Source organism: Vigna umbellata, chromosome 5, assembly GCF_029865625.1.
Source record: "Vigna umbellata cultivar VRB3 chromosome 5, Vumbellata_1.0, whole genome shotgun sequence".
Taxonomy (NCBI): domain Eukaryota; kingdom Viridiplantae; phylum Streptophyta; class Magnoliopsida; order Fabales; family Fabaceae; genus Vigna; species Vigna umbellata.
Window position 1 is genome coordinate 37,035,566 of NC_142169.1, and position 18,107 is coordinate 37,053,672.

At 31.6% G+C, this 18,107-nt stretch overlaps 3 protein-coding genes across 3 annotated transcripts; all 3 read right to left on the bottom strand.

Moving 5' to 3' along the window:
* Positions 1-213: 213 nt before the first annotated feature.
* On the bottom strand, positions 214-5,869 carry LOC148198267 (uncharacterized). The gene is made up of 5 exons (XM_088115735.1): positions 5,840-5,869; positions 5,364-5,419; positions 3,379-3,467; positions 1,379-3,301; positions 214-1,265 (listed from the first exon to the last, which is right to left on the bottom strand). Exons 1-5 carry the CDS (start codon positions 5,867-5,869, stop codon positions 214-216), a joined length of 3,150 nt encoding a protein of 1,049 aa, XP_087971861.1.
* A 2,363-nt stretch (positions 5,870-8,232) lies between these two features.
* On the bottom strand, positions 8,233-9,852 carry LOC148198268 (uncharacterized). Its single transcript, XM_088091927.1, has 2 exons — positions 9,495-9,852; positions 8,233-8,937 (listed from the first exon to the last, which is right to left on the bottom strand). The coding sequence occupies exons 1-2, from the start codon at positions 9,781-9,783 to the stop codon at positions 8,462-8,464; spliced, it is 765 nt and encodes a 254-aa protein (XP_087948053.1). The 5' UTR covers positions 9,784-9,852; the 3' UTR covers positions 8,233-8,461.
* A 4,589-nt stretch (positions 9,853-14,441) lies between these two features.
* LOC148198269 (uncharacterized) lies at positions 14,442-15,650 on the bottom strand. The gene is made up of 2 exons (XM_088114881.1): positions 15,281-15,650; positions 14,442-15,103 (listed from the first exon to the last, which is right to left on the bottom strand). The coding sequence occupies exons 1-2, from the start codon at positions 15,555-15,557 to the stop codon at positions 14,616-14,618; spliced, it is 765 nt and encodes a 254-aa protein (XP_087971007.1). The 5' UTR covers positions 15,558-15,650; the 3' UTR covers positions 14,442-14,615.
* Between the last annotated feature and the right edge of the window lie 2,457 nt (positions 15,651-18,107).

The following is an 18,107-nucleotide window of genomic DNA, read 5'->3' on the forward strand; positions in this document are numbered from 1 at the left end:
GAAAATGAAGTGGTCACATACTATTAAATAACATAAGTTTAGTGGTCCCTTTCCACTACAAAAAATATTAAAAGCAACCACACCAACCACTGTAGCCAGTACTATAATTGTTCCCTTAGTGGGTCACTGTGAATTACAAAATTCAATAAAATAAAGGGTTGGCTACAATAATTCTTCAATTGGTACTAGCTTGGGACCCTAGATGTTGTGCAGCTAGTCTTGAGGATGTTCTTCTTCCACCTTCGTGCCTTGATGCAGGTCCTGCTCCACTGGCACTTGTTCCCCGTTTTGATGTTCCTCCTCCTTGGTGACTTGATGCAGCTCCTGCTTCACTGCCAGTTGTTCTTCCCCTTGTTGATGTTGGTCCTCCTTCTGACGTTGATGGAGGTGCTTGTGGTTGAGAACCTCCTGCATTGGAAGTGGCCCTTGTGCTGCCAAATCCTCCTGAACTGGAAGTGGCCCTTGTGTTCTGTAAATGGAAGTAAGCAACATTGCAATTGTAAGATTGTAAATAAGTTTGAATGTGTAAATAAGTGAAGTTGTAAAAGATTGATTTTGTACCTTTTTGTTTGCCCTTTTACATGTTCTTACATTATGACCAAATTCATTGCAGCTGCTACACTTCATAAGAAGATTCGTCTTTGATAATTTTGTATGAGTGACATATTCATCAGCCTCCCTTCTTCTTAGTTTTTTAGGCCTCCCAGGGGGTGTTTTATAAATTGGAGGCAGTAGGGAACCAAATTCAGAAGTAGACCACAATTGTTGTCCATTGATTGGAACAATCTCAGGGCCATAACAAGTGTCATAAGCCTCTCTCTTGTAATAAGGATGTACATAGTCTTCAGGGTTTTCTTGTTTGTAATTGATGGCAGCCACAGCGTGCCTACAAGGAATTCCTACCAAATCCCAAAAGTAACAACTACATGAATGGTTACTAAGGTCAACTACAAATTTATCCATAGTAAACCCGTGAGTGATTTCAAATTTTGCTCCCCCTGCCCAAGTTGGAATCCAATTTCCACTCTTCTCAACTTCCCCAGCAAGCCTATTTCGTGGTTTAGGCATCACAACTCCTGTATATGTCTTTGCTTTTTCTCTAAGTGTTGCAAACCTCCTCATAATGTAAGTTCTAATCCATTCCATCATAGTTATGATAGGTTTGTCTCTAGCTAGTAAAATTGTACTATTAAATGACTCAGACAAATTATTTAACAAGACATCGCATCTAGGATAACTACTAAATGCATGTTTGTCATTAGTCCCTGCAATTCAGAAAAGGTCTTGCTCAATAGTAAGTATTCCAATTGCTACTGTATAAAAATAGGGAAATATTAAAATGAAGATACCTTTTGTTGATCAGAGATGAAAACCCAACGTTGACAATCAATTCCTTCAATATCTTCCAGTAGTAGTGTCAAAAACCATCTCCAACTCTCTTTGCATTCGTTTTCAACCACAGCAAAAGCTAGTGGGAAGTATTGGTCATTCGGGTCTCTGCCCACTGCCACCAACAGCTGACCCCCATATGTTGTCTTCAGATGACAACCATCTACCCCTATGAAGGGCCTGCAACTTCCTAAGAAGCCTTGCTTACAACCCTCTAAACACATATAGAATGAGCCAAATCTTGGAGGCAAACTTGGTTGGGGTTGATTGACTTTAATTTTAAATGTTCCAGCCTTCACTCTTAGCAATTCACCCACATAATCATATACACGACCGTATTGTCGCTCTCCATCACCAACCAAAGAATCCAAGGCAATTTGCTTTGCCTTTCCAGCTTTCCAAGCAGTGATTCCAACACTGAATGACTTCTTAATGTCATCAATTATTTGGTTGACAGTCATGTTAGCCACATTTACAAACCTATCTACTAATACTTGTGCAATCCAGTTCACATTTGCACTTTTGTTTCCAAAGGTCCTTCCACAACTGTGTCGTCCAACCAAGGTTTTCACCCTAAATGTTTGCTTCCCTCCTACCTTGCTAGCCATAATCAGAAAACCACATTTGTTTTTACAAACTGCCCTTACTCTGTTCAGGTCATTCTTCACAAACTTAACCTCTTTTCCATTTAATACACTATGCTCCAATAGTGCATTTTTGAATTCCTTTAAAGAACAGAACTCCATCCCCAATTCAAATCTGAAGTTCTTGTTCATATCATCTTTTCTAAACTTTTTAAATTTCCCCTTTGATAACCTCACATCCTCATCACTATCTACATTTGAATCCAATTCATCACTGTTGTATTCTTCATTGATCTCATGATCTCCAACTTCTTCATTCAGTAAAAATGAACCTTCCCCAACATTGCCTCTTCTACGCACACATTTCTTCTTCTTTTTCATTCTATTCCACCTATCCAAAACTGGATTAATGTTTCTCCGAAATTGGTCCACCCTATCATTCTGAACATCAAACCCATCATCTTCATTAGCCATTCTGTCTTCTTCACTGTCATCCATACATTCTTCAGCTGAAGCTTCTACTTCCCCCTCAACAACATTCCCCCCTTCCTCTTCTTCCCCAAGATAATCATATTCATCACCACCAACAAACTCTTGTTCTTCCTGACCCATTTGAACATCTTCATGTTCATCATGACCATCACACTCTTCTTCTTCCTCACCCATTTCAACCTCTTCATGCTCATCATCACCATCACACTCTTCTTCCTCACTCATTTGAACCTCTTGTTGTTCATGACCACCACCAAACTCTTCTTCTTCCTCACCCATTTGAACCTCTTGCTGTTCCTCACCACCATCACACTCTTCCACCTCACCCTTATCAACCTCCTGTTGTTCATGACCACCATCACAGTCTTCCTCACCCTCTTCTAGACCCATTCCACCCTCTTGTACAATCTCATCCACTTTGGAAACCACTTCCTCCGTGTCTATGTTTCCTTTTTCAACATCACCCTCTTCCACTTCCTCAGCCACTTCACCACAACTAAGAAAGTGAACTTCCACTGCCTCACTAGGAACATGTTGAACATAAATTTCTACCTCTTCGTTATTCTCCTCTGCATAATTAGCCAAGTACAGTGCTTCATTGTCATCACTCAATAATCTGACATTATTCATCAGCCTTTGTTTGGACCCCTTCCACCAAAGTTTGAAGTCTGCATCATACTTAAATTCTTTAACTATTCCAACCGCTTCAAAATATGACCAACGATCCGGATAAACTCCTTTGATCACGTGTATCTCTCCTCCAACATACTGTAGCCCCTTATTACTAACAAACTTCCCCATGTGATGCAAACAAACGTCGAAAACCATTTCTAGACCTACATTCACACATCAACGCTTTACGCACAAATTGGAACAACCATAACCGAAACACAAAAACAATAGCTTAACTTACCTTTACGCTTGTCTTTACGCTTGTCTTTGACGACCACCGGAACGACCACCGCAACCACCACCGCAAGGACAACCAAGATACAATGCTTCCTGTCAAAGGTTTCCACTACAATGCTTCCACTAAAACTACGTTTTCCCCCCAATTCAAATATTTACTTTTGACAAATTCTGAACCCTATATCTAATTTCAATCAACAACGTAATTAACTGACTTAATCTCAGTTCAACAGTTAAACATCCCACGTGGCAGAGAGTGAAGGCAGAGATCAGTGATCACGTGGCATCGCCGTTTGCCACATCCACAAAAACTTAACACCGTCCATTTTTAAGGACTAATACTCAGAGTTTCAAAACTATAAGGACTAAAAACCATCAAAGTTCTGAGCAGGGACTAAAAACAAAATCGTCTGATAGTTCAGGGACTAAAAACATATTTAACCCTAAATAAAAAGGAAAAAAAAATGTATTTTACCATTTTTGTTTGTTTTCGAATAAACATATTGAATTTTAATTTTGTTCCAATTGATCCTTAAATTATTTTTAGGTCATTAACTAATTGAAAATAGTACTTTACAATAAATACTTTAAAAATCATATCTAGATTTGATTTTTATTTTACGAAATGAAATATCTAGACTTGTTTTTTAGTTTAGGAAATGAAATATCTAGATTTGTTTTTTATTTTAGGAAATGAAATTTAAATAACGTGTGTTTTTCACCAGTTAAATTTTGAATTCCAAGGGGGAGAAGGAAAAAAATTTATTTTGAAAATGACCTCTTTATTCTATTTATAAATTGATTTATTAAATTTTAAGTTTTTTAAACTTAATCCTTAAAATTCACTATTTTAAATAAACTCCAGAAATTTTAATTTTATTCAAATTAATTTTTAAATATTATATGATTTCTATAAATAGTACTATTTATAATTTTATTCTAATTAATTATTAAGTATAAGTAATAGTTTTAGGCCATCAATTAATATAGCACTTTAAAATGAATAGTTTACCAATCATGTCTATATTTTTTATTTTAGGAAAAACATTTAAATGAGTTGTGTTTTTACGAGTCAAATTTTGAATTTCAAGGAAAAGACCGCTTGTTTTTTTAATAATATATTTTAGTCTCCAAATTTAAAAAATAACTTAAATGATTTGTGAGATATTTCTTAACAATTTATAAAAGACGATTATATAATAAAACATTTATAAATAATATAATTTAACATTTTAAAATAATGTAATAAACTTTTATAACTAATGTAATTAAACATTAAAAGAAACATTTAAAAATCACGTATGTATCAGATATATGGAAATGCGAAAGGGAGAATATCGAATTTCAAAATTCAATTCTTCTTTCATTCGATATCAAATAAAGAGAGAATTGGATTTCAAAATCGCATTTCTATATTCGACACATGCAAATTTTAAATTTTTTATATCAATTTGAACTAAATTTATTTTATTATTAAATTAAATAAATTCATACAAATTATTTTATACAAAAAAAACTAATACAATAAAACTAATAAAAAATTTAACATTTATAATAAATTTAACATTTAAAATTAAATTATAAAATAAAAAATTATACAAATAATTCAATATTTACAAATTATCTATTAAACTTGAAAAAAATAAATTAAACATTTAAAAATTATCTAATTAAACATTTTAAAATAATGAAATAAATACATAATTAAATATTACAAACAAACATATAAAAACATGAATTGGGTATGAAAATTTGAAAATCATAACATTGGATTTCGACATTTGATGTTGTGATTTTTGGATTTCCATATTTGATTGATGTTTTTACTCCAAATCTAATTTTCTCTTCTTCAAATGTCGAGATTCGATACCTCCTCTATCACATATCTAAATCTGATAAATAAAAATCAGATTTTGATATCTGATTTTCTATTTATCGAATTTTCATATTCGACTATGATTATATACATTTAATAGTGAATTCATGTACCTATTTGAAAACAACACCGCCATCTCCAACTGCCTCGAACCACCACCTTCGGCTATCTTCAACAAATAAGCTCAATAAAAAATTATCTCAATCTTTCTAAAGGGATCATTGGACGAAGGAAGGAGAAGAAATGAGATGGGGTGCATGCAGGATATTGAAGGCACGACAGTGAAGTGAAGAAGGAAGTATATTTTCCATGCTATTTCAATCAATGTATCAATGAATTCCATAATCATTTCGGTTAAAAAAACATAATGTACAACTACCTCGTTAATTAGGTAGACATTTATGAAAATTGGGTGTGCAGGATGAAACCCTTGGATGTGTAGGGTGAAACACCCTAGAACATTTCCTCACATTCCAAAGCCTTCGATATCTCCCTTTGGGCTTTTCACACCCTTATACATCAAACTTTATTTTTCTTGCACTCACACTATTACTAATTGTACCCTCATAAGGAAGAAAAAGACAAATACCTCCCTCATTACACCACACCATCCCGTCATCCGTTGTTGTTATGGTTAGTTGACCATTGTTTTCCATTGCAAATGAGAGAGAAAGAGAGCTATTCTGAAAAAAAAATTGTTCCAAAAAACTTATTCTAAAATGCATTGCATGTGTTCTAGAAAACTTGTTCCAAAAATCTAGTTCCAAAATAATCATTCCGAAAGGTATTATATTTTTTTCCTGCATCCCCATAGTAATCTATAACTTCAAATTAATCTTCATTAAAATTATAAAATCTTCAAATTATCTTGAACTCCTTCATTTTTAATGAATTCTGAATCGTACTATCTAAAATGTATTTTTAAACTCAAAAATATATTCTAGAATATACATTTTAAAATATATTTGTAAATTAATTTGAAATGTATATTGTAAAACAAATTTCTAGATTCAAAATTATTTTCCAAATTATATAATCCATAATACATTTAAAAAATAATTACATTTTGGAATATGCATTCTCAAACACATACATTCTAAACATAATTTTTAATTATTTATTTTGTGAATACATAAATTTTGTACAATTTTATATACATGATATCATCGTCATGTACATGAGTCAAAGCACTCTTTGTAACAAAAATAATAATTACATAAGTTAATGTTTAATTGATGAAATCAATGTTTTTAAACTAGACACGTGATTAAACAGATAAGAAAATACTAGTTCAAAAATAATTATCCAACTAACTTATGGCTGAAATCATACTAACCCAAATTTCTATTTCTAATATTATATAATTTTTTTAGCAATAAAATAATATACAATTTTGAAAAAAATAAGATAAACATTATAAATTAATATAAAAGACTGAACTGTACTTGTAGAAGATAATAATAGTTGAAAAATAATTTATATTTATATAAATATATGAAAATATGTATTTTTATTTATATCAAATATATTTTATAATAAATAAAAAATAAATATGAAAATCCTGGTTTCTCACTATTTAGACCGATTTGAATATATCAACAATATCAAAGAACCTAATATTTATAATACACATATCAAAGGAAGAACAAATATTAAGCTAAAAATGAATCCGTCAAGATCCTTAAAACTTAAAGAACCACATACTAAGAGTTTAAAAAGTCAGAATCTCCCTAATAATCACTTCACAAATATTAAATACATTAACTCAAATCTCCTTTAAAATAGATGAATCTTTATGAGAGAAGATTTTGAGGCTTACAGCCATTACAAAAGAACCCAAAATCTAAATTTAGAAAATATTACAATAATTATATAAAATAAAATAAATTTATACCTTTTTAATTGGTTCAGAAATAATAGGAAAAAAAATAACATAGGATATTCTTTTAACAATGTAGATTGCATAGAAAAAATATTAAATACTTTATATATATATATATATATATATATATATATATATATATATATATATATATATATATATATATATATCAACTATTTAATATTTTAATATATGGTAAGTTATTTCAAACGTAATTTCAAATTCTTATCTGTGAATTTATAAATTTTTATATACATTAGCAAAAATAATGAACATAGATTAATGGTTAATTGATGAAATCAATGTTTTTAAAGCAGACACGTGATTAAACAGATAAAAAGAATACTTGTTCAAAATTAAATATCCAACCAACTTGAACACCATGGTTATCCTACTAATTAAATTTCTATTTCTAATATTATATAGGATTTTTAGTTATAAAATAGTACAAAATATGAAAAAAAAGATAAAAAATTAGAAATTAATATAAATGACTGAATTATACGTTTATAAGATAATAATAGTCTACAAAATAATTGATCTTTATATGAATACATGCAAATATGTATTTTCATTTATCATAAATATATTTTATATTGAATAAAAAACTAAATCTGAAAATTATATTTTCTTAACCGATCAGTTCAGCTGTCCACTTTGAAGTATCCGACAGGTTCAATCAGGTTTTTTAATCAATTGATGGAACTTACATTGGAAATTAACATGCTATTATTGGTTGCATCATTTCTATAATGTTATATAATTTTGAAATAATTATTATCAAAGTAATATTTTTATTGGATGATAATATGAAAATAATCACATTTCTTGTAATGCAAACACATAATTAACCACTTGTGCTATATTCTGATTTAAATAAAAAGAGTTATAATACCATGTTTTGATTAGTCCTCTTGTTATTTGTTATATTATAGTGTCACTCTCTGGCTTTAATGTTGGGTAGTTAAGCATATTAAATTCCAGTTGTTATATGAATCTTATTTCTCTGAAATCTTCTAATTTTAATGGTTGATTTGATGTCTTGTATAAGAAAACTACAAAATGCCAAAGAAAAAAGAGGACAAAACTATAGTCAAGTATTACAAAATGAATTAACTCAGTCTTCATAATTTTATAGTAGGGTAGGTTTCTGATAAAGATTAGTTATCAAAATCCTGTAAATATTTTATATCATGCTAACAAATATAAATAAATTAAAGATATGGTCATGCCTTGACCAGTTCTCCCATTACAATGACTTATATTTGTATGAAAACATTCCTGTTGCAACTGCATCACTTATATTTTAAGTATCAAAGTAATTCTTAATTATGGTGAAGGTGATTTTTCTACAGATGTTTGCATAACAATGGTACAATCTTTGTAAGTTGAGGCATTACCATGACCATGAAAAAGGGCACCTGTGTTAACAATATTGACACTTTGGTTATCAGAAGCAGCTGCCAAGAGGATATACTCTTTTCCTTTAAACTCACTCTTAGCGAAGGCTTTCATAGCTTTTGATGGCTTTCCTTTTGCCACAAGCTGAATCCGTGACCCTGTTAGACATTCTGCTCTTATAACTGAACCCTCACATTCAAAAGGGCCTGTAATTTTTGCCCTAAGTCCCATCTCTTTGTCACACTCAATTATCACATGGTATCTGATATGGCTTGTAAGAGTCACTCTATATGAGTGAAAAAACTCCCAAGAAACCGTCTCCACAGAACCACTGCTTTCAACTTTGCGCATCACTTCATAAAAACAACTTTTCCTTGCACAGAGATCGCTCAGATAGTCCTGACCTGCATATTCATAAGCAGAAGGTGAACACGAACCCAGTTAGAAAAACAAAGCTTGGTTTACTATTAAACTTGTACTGTCACTAAACCCAAAAACTAGGTCTTTTTACGTATCTGGGTAAATTTGCTCAGATATATTATGAAAAATGAGCAAGTTAAAAAAATATTACTGAACATTAACTTGGACTCATGACAATTTCAAAAAAACAATCGTAAACATTCATGTCAAAAATTTCACATGACTTCTTCTTCGTGAGTTTCTAAAAAAGTGAAATCATAAGAAGTAATGGCGATTTAAGAACAAAAATTCACATAGAAATCGTGTGAGGTCTTCATAATTTTGTTTTTTGAATTTTTACTAGTACACACGACTTTCCCAATATTTTTTTGACTTGCCAATTTTCTTACAAATTTATCAAATATGTAAGAAAACCTAAAAGCTATGTTTTAGGTTTACTGACAAAACAAACTTGTACTGTTATATGGAAAGAAGAAAATCCCTGATACTTGTTTTTTCATTTTGATAAAATCTCTCAAGGTTTTCTTGAACTTTGACTTACCCTTGTACTGAGTCTGTTGAGAAGTGTCATCTACGACCACTCTCACTTGCAGAAAGTTGAAACAGTTCATGGTGTCTCTTTGAGCAGCGACCTCCATGTGAAATAAGCGAACTGGATGATGATCACACACAGACTCTGCCAGTCTCAACAGCACCCTTTCTCGATTCACTTTCAAATGGAAAATGCTACGCTTGGATTTGTCAGTGAGGGAAGTGCATACGAGAGCAATCTTTTCAGGAAACGCAGGACTTGACCATTTGTGAAGTTCCATACTCAATCCATTACCCATGTTATCTTAAGTCATGTGTATATGCTTGTAATGTTTTTCTATATATATACAGCTAACTAAGTAAGGGTTTTCGGTAAAGAAGGAAGGAAATAGTGGGTTCCTATTCTTTCATTAAATTATTTACACAACATTTAATAGTGTGGAAGAAAAAAAAATTCCATTTTTAAGTGCTCATTAATTGAGTTATTAATGTTGGATTAGGTAATTGTCACAATGAAGTGAAATGAAGATTTTTCTACAAATAGCATTCATTGCATGTAATGTTGATATATATATATATATATATATATATATATATATATATATATATATATATAATATTAGAATAGTTGTTGGAGTATATGATTACAATAATGAAGAGAGGATTACTTGATGACAATTAAAATAAAAATGAGAAAAATACCAATAATAGACAAAAGAGAAATTTTATTAGTGGAAGAAATTACATATTTTCTTTCTTGTGAGAGGAGAAAACAATGACAAATTCTCTTTTAGAAATAGAAAAACTAAATACAAGAAGAGCCTTAAATGAGAAACTAACATCTTCTCTTAGTTTTTCCCTTAAAGCACTAAAGAAAAAGAAAAGAAAAGGAAAAAACTTTTGGGATGTGTTTCTAAGAAAATACTAAAGTCCTTTTATAACATGAAAAGCAAACCTAAGGTAAGTTCTCATTGATTTGGGATTTTTTTTTCTCGTAATCTCCCACTTGAATATTTTTATGAAATTAATCAAATCTTAACATAGTGCTTTATTCTTTGCCATTATATCATTCCTTTGATGTATCTCAGGATCCTTTTAATAGTTCTTCAATGCTCTCCACTTAGATTTTCGATGGACCTATTAACCATTTCCACTGTTTGTGCAATGTCTTGTCTTGCACAAATCATAACATACATAAGCTACCCACCACTTATACATATGATACTCTAGACATCTCCATCCTCTCTACTTCAATATTAGGACCTATATTTGAAGATAACATACAATTGACAAGAAATGAGATAGAAATTGGCTTGCAATCTTGTATATTGATGTGTTGCAAAATTTTCAACAAATAATTCTACTAAGAAAGCAAAATCTTCCTATCTTTTTTGCCTTGGTGAATCTACATCCCCAAAATCTTGTTTGCTGATCCCAAGTCCTTCTTCTCAAGCTCCCTTGCTAAATGTGCCTTTAATTTATGGATTTGAGATTTGTTGGGACCAACCTCTAACATGTCATCCACATCGAACCTCTAGATACCAACACTTACTCCAATCACAAAGCTTCAAAGCCCTAATTAAGCAAATATCGTCTCCACTAAGGACTTCGCGCAAGGTTGCGATACACTGTACTCTCAGATTTTTAATCCTAATTTTAATCCTAATTTCAATTTCAATGAACCCTAAATCCCATTTTAGAAATCCCTATTATTAAAATCTAACATGTTGTCAAATTCCATGTATAAGGGTATGAGAATGCCATGTTTCAAAAACTGGCCACATCAACGTCAAAAACTTAACCTCGTTAAGCCAATTTAACGGCAAGGGCTTAATTGACTCAAATTTTTATTTTTTAGGACTAAATTGGGGAATTAAATAAAATGGGGATCTAACTGGAAAATCCTAACATAAATAGGGACTACTAAAGGGGTTTAACCTAAAATCTATTAGTTGTTTTATTCCAATTAAGGTTTTAAATTATTTTCAAATAATCAGATATCATAAAATAAGTCATCCATAATCATGCAATTAAGGACAACAATATAACAAAAGGAAATGAAAAACAAGTAAATTAAATAGCAGAAATCATAAAGAGTGAAGATACATTACGTCTAATCCCAATGAATAAGGGAGTTAATTACTCCTAAACATTCTGAGCACTAGAAAAGGGATATGATGACGATGATATGTCTCCCGCATCTTAAATACATCTATGTTGCCTCTCCCTTAGGATTTAGGTTCATATTTCACAAAAGTGTTTTCTAAATCTTTGACATACTTTATTTAATACTTTTCAAAACACACAATTAGTTAGACGAGTTAGAGTTATTGGGCAACTTGGACCTTCTCGTTGGGTGAATTGGTCATGTTTGCTATGCAAAGTAAGTCCAACTAACTGGATATGAAAATTTGTACTTAAATGCATTGTAACTGACAATCCTTGATATATTATTCAATATTTTTAGTGTTATACTTATCTATACAATATTTTTCAAATAAAATTTAAATACTTAATTTTTCAAAATTATTTAATAAACCCTTGATTATTTAAAACGATAATAATAAAATATTAAAATAATCATAATAAAATATTATGATAACATCAATTATCAATTTTTCGATGCTTCCTCAGGAAGAGTTTATAAACAAGTAGAAGAGGAAGAAGAAAATGGAACAAAGGAGAAGGTAGAAGAGAACAACTTGGGAGAAGACATGAAGAATGAGTGTGTATGGGATCTCTCATGACATAAGAAGGTTTTGTATTTTATGGGTTTCACATTATTAATTAAGTTTAATATCTATTTTGGTCCCTCGATTTATAATGTTTGTTCAAAGTGGTCTTGCCTTTTTTAGAAAGATTAAAATTGTCCCATATTGTGTTAAAAGGATTCAAGTTAGTCCTTTGTGCTGACGACATTAAAAACTCTAACAATGTAGTTGCCCCCTGGCCAAAAATTGAATGAGTTGTCCACTTCTTCATTGTGTGGCACACTGATGTCAAATGAGGTGTTGATTTTAAAAATAAAAATTAATGAGGTGAAAAAGTTATTCTTAATAGATTCTAATCTTCTTCTTGTTAAACTCAGAAGCTACTTGCATCCAAACCATCATTGGAAACTCCAAACCAAATCACCCCCGAAAAACCACAAACCGCAACCATCACCCTCCAAATGAAAAAAAATTACAGAATCTCAAATCAAAACTGTAGTCCTAAATTACGAGTTCAAAACATGTAGAGAATAATCAAGAACAAAAATTCAAATAATACAACCCAAATCAAAACGCTAACTCTAAATCGCGAGATCAAAACCTATAGAGAAGAATTAAGAACAGAAACCCCAAATAATAGAACTTAAATCAAAACCCTAATCCCAAATCACAAGATCAAAACCTGTAGAGAAGAATCAAGAATAAAAACCCCCAATAACAAAACCTGAATCAAAACCCTAGCCCCAAATCGCGAGATCAAAACTTGTAGATAAGAATCAAGAACAAAACCCCAAAGACCAAAACCCCAAATAACAGAACCCAAATCAAAACCCTAGCCTCAAATCGCGAGATCAAAACTTGTAGAGAAGAAATTCCTAACATAACCCAAATTCAACCTAGCCAATCATGTTCCCTAACTAGAAAAGGAGAAGATGACCCCTAACCAAGACAAAGGAGAAGAAGAAAATCCTACGAAACCTGTAGGGACACCCCAAGGCTGGTGTGTTCGAGAACCAGAAAATAGAGAGGGAGAACCTGAAAACAGAGGGAAAAAAGTTTATAATTAGAGTTTCATGGTGTGTTTGAGAACCAGAAAATAGAGAGGAAGAACATGAAAACAGAGAGGGAAAAAAGTTTATAATTAGAGTTTCATAATAGTGAATTGAGATTTAATTAAGGTAAAGTAAATTTAATTGTAATAGAGAGAGTTTAATTAAAATCAAAGACTTTTAACATTGGCACGTAAATTGGAATGATGTTGCCACATACTTCTACCAGCAAAAAGGATCAACTTGAACCGTTTTAACAATTTTAAACCTTTTAAAAAAGTAAAATCACTTTGAACAAACGTTACGAACCGAGAGGCCAAAATAAGTATTAAAACTATTAATTATTATCAAAATATGTAAGATTTATTACTGGATATTTAATTTAGTTATAAATTCCTTATTTTGGTTTATTTAATTATTATATTTTATTTAAAATAATTTTATAATAAAATGCATTTTGTTAATAAAGTATATAAATAATGTAAATACATTCTAAATATAAAATAATGAAGTATATATATAAATTCAAAAAATGCTAGTTTAATTCAAAAGATAAATTTTTAAATCTTCTCTTATATATATATATATATATATATATATATATATATTATAGATGTGATTATTTTCTAATTAGTTCTTAAAAAATTCATTAAACAGACTATTTAAGAAGGCCGTTGGTTAGTGAAACAGGATTGTATTATATCATCATTATTTATATGTTTCTACCTATTAAATTTTAAGTCCTTTGTAAAATTGAATGTTTTCAACTTAAATTTTGTTAAAAAAAATTTCGTTCCAGTGGGTATGTAAAACTTTCTTATTTTTGAATTGATTTTTTTATCATCAATTAAGTGGCGTGAGCATTTCATTTTGCATTCTCTAAACAGAATGCCATGAACTTAAATTTATAAAAAGACATTATTTTATAAAAAACAACATTTTTTTATTTCATATATTAAATAACAATGGAGACACATAATGATATTTGACGAATACAATTAGATTTCAAAATTTCATTTTTCTTATTGTCTAAAAGTTTTTGTTTAAAATTACAAAAACCAACGGTCATGTAACTCTGATTAAAAAAGACTTCTTAATTGAAAAAAACATTCAATAAAAAATGAAGATTTCTAAAATAAATTCAATTGAAAACCCAAAAATTTATAAAGTAATTAAAATTTAATGAAGTGATTTATTTCCCAATGTAAAGATATATAACTAATAACAATAGAAAGTAGATTATGTTAATTAACAACAAAATCTAACAAGAAGAAGACCCCCATTAACTTTTATAGATCAACCATGTGGCCACCATGCATTATTAATTTCATTGCAAATCACAAATGTTTCGACGTCTTAATCTAGGGCTAGCTAGGGTGATGATGAGTTAAAGTCCGACTTCATTTCAATATGACAATTTTCGTATTTAGAGCCATTACCATCACCTGTAAAAGTACCGGAGTTAACAATATTATTCACCACTGTGGCACGTTGGTCAGAACCTCCTGCTAAGAGAATGTATTCTTTTCCTTCGATCTTACTTTCCACAAACTTTCTCTCAGCTTCTTTTGTTGGCTCTTTCTTCATCTTCTGCAGAGTGAGTGCAGGCTCAGATTCTACTTTTTTCTCCAAATTCAAGCATTTAAAAGGGCCTTTAAGCTCTGCCTTAAGTCCCCTTCTTTTGTCACACTCGATAATCACACTGTATGCTATACGTGTTTCACCACTCACAGAACACCAGTGAGAAAACTCCCAATTCACCTTCTCCTCCTCAGAACTTCTGTTTCCAACTTTTCGAATCACTTCATAAAAGCAACTTTCCTTTCCACAAAGCTCGCTCCAATATTTGTTATCACAAACTGTCTCAAAGTTATGGAGAATATCTGTCACAATTTTTATATGGGTTCTAAACTTCATTTCATGCATCATATAGACATAATCATCAAAACATAGAAAATCACCAAACATATTTGTTAGTGGTTTCATTTGAAGTAAAGAAAAGGAGTTCTTGAAAGTTTGTTTCAGCTCTGACTCACCATTGAATCCATCATGGTTTGGAGTGTCATCGAGTCTACCTGTGATCACTTTGACTGCCCAAAAGTAGAAACCTTCACGAGAGTTTCCCTTCTTAGCAGTGACCTCCACCAGAAGCTCACGCGTTGCACCAGAGTCGCAGAAAGGGTTGCGAAGTCTCAACAACACCCTATTTTGGTCGTACCTCAAACCCAAAATGCTACTTTTGGATCCTTTAGAGTATATGAGAACTAACTCTTTATACCCTGACCGTGACCATTCGGAAAGCTTCATATTCATACTTTAACCTTTCTTATGTTATGTTGGTACTTCGTGCATGGGGTATATATATATAAAACTTATTGCTAGATGGAAGGTTTCAATAAAGAAGGAACAAAGTAGGGGTTGTTTATTCTTCCATAACGCTAAACATATTGACTGACGGAGGTTTTAATAAGTTCTCCCTATTCTATTATAAAACTAACTTATTATGAAGAAAATTAGGATTGCCTTTTCTTTCGCAAACCTAGCGTTAGGCTTATTTTTATAAACCCTAAATCCTATATATTTTAAGTGTACTTTTGAATTTTCTTACACCTCTTTAACATCTAATAAAAAGTTATTATTTTTGTTTCTATATATAATTGAGTAAGGCTCTAAGACACACCTTTCTCCTTTTGTCTTTTTTGCTTTTTGATTCACTGACTTCAAGTTTTTCGAGTCCAATCCGATTGTTAAAACCACTCCAACGTTCAAGTTAGATTTAATGAACTTAATTCACAATTAAGTATTAGAACTCAATTAAGCTTGCTTACCTATGCATTTACTTCTATATTTATAGGTATTTTATCGGCCTTCAATTGTTGTTGCCCATGTTAGCACTATGTATACATTAACTGCCAATCTGTTATTATTATTTAACCACTCTAAATATGTTATTATTATCTTAACCAATCTATTACTGAGTTACTAACTACTTCCCTGCCAATCCACTGGTCCAATAGCACTTCTGCTGGCGTTAGCCCAATAACAGTAATATCTGCATTGGTCCAATTACGGTCCAACACGCATAGACCCATTTCACCTGCTTAACTATTGATGTAAGGAATAGATCGAATGGTCATGAATGTAACCCGTTCGGCCTACATACCATAGTTGTTATCGACGCTACCTTATTACCCTTCTTACCGTTCGAATCTGATCCTCTATACCATACATATGCCCACAAGTCCGAGTTAACCATAATTAAATATAGGACTTATAATAGGCTTAAGTATTGGATCTGAATTGAGGCTCAGTTCTGTAACCGCTCTTGCATTAAAAAAGATGAAAATTTTGTATCATTAGATTAAGATGTTGCACCATTGAACGATTATTTTTATTTCCCGCTCTTTGAGAAGTTACAACGTCTTGCATTCAAGGCCATTAGATTAATGTTCATCCTGCGACTCCCTTTAATTCTTACTCCACAACTTACCCCATATGAATACGTTAGACCCACTATGTCGTTCCACTTTTCCAGCAGTTACTTCCTTAAAGAACTCGGTTTGTAGAAATTACAGGTAACCATGACTTCTACTATACCCTTTTCTTCATCTACTAAATATATGGGAGGAGGAGGGTGAGGCAATGATGATGGTGTGTCACCTACTGCACCGGTAGAATCGTCATGTACTACCAGCCAACCAAGTAATACAGGGAGAACAACAAAAACCATGTTAAGCGTTGGAATGGCTTTTGTCTACGGTAATGTTCTAGTTGAAGGTTCTGAAGACGAAGAAGATCCAACACAAACCCTTCTCAGTATTATAGTGGATATGAATGGGCTTCTCGCGATGTGAGTGAGTTTAGCACTTTCTTTACAAATAGAATAGAATTAGGGGATTGGGTAGACAATAACTGTATAGTATAAACCTTAGAATTTAGCCCCCTGATTAAACTGTCAGCATGTAAAGAAAACAAAAGAGTCTTCCATGGGAAGAGCAACCATCCCACTGACTTCTTTTTTGCGTATGCCTATATGTTTCATGATATGTTTATAAGACTGTCGCTTAGTGCCTTCCAAATGGGCGTACTAAAATCGTTGAACACAACGCCCTCCCAATTGTACCCCAATAGTTGGGGTTACATACAAGCATTTGCTGTAATATGTCAGGTGCTTGATATAACACCAACACCTGCTACTTTTTTGTATTACTTTCGTACTCGCCCGATTGCCAAACGAGGATGGGTATCCTTAATATCTGAACTAAGAAATGCACTTTGAGCTTTTCTTCCTTTCGTTTAAGGGGTTCAAAGATAAAATTTTCAAAATAGAAATAATCGATCTAGGCCGACCATACTTCTTTACCGAGGACGATCAACCTAAATTTCCCCTGTACTAGACACAAAACCCTGTTAGGCTAACCTGTTGGCCGGAATTTGATATAATGCCTGAAAAACCGGAAACTTTGAATATACTTGACAATTTCTCGCCAACTCTTCCCGTAAAATAATAAACTACCTTGGATGGAACGACGTCAATTTTGAAGTGTTTATTATGATACTTTTTGTTTATTACTCATATAACTAAGCTGGATGTCATGGCATTTGGCAGGCATAATGGGAGCTAAAAATATTCTTCCATAAAGCTAAACATATTGTAAACATATTGTCTGATGGAGGTTTTAATAACTTCTCCCTATTCTACTATAAAACTAATTTATTATGAAGAAAATTAAGGTTGCCTATTTTTTCGTTAACCTATCATTAGGCTTATTTTTATAAACCCTAAATCCTATACTTTGTGTACTTCTGAATTTTCTTACACCTCTTTAACATCTAATAAAATGTTATTATTTTTATTTTGGA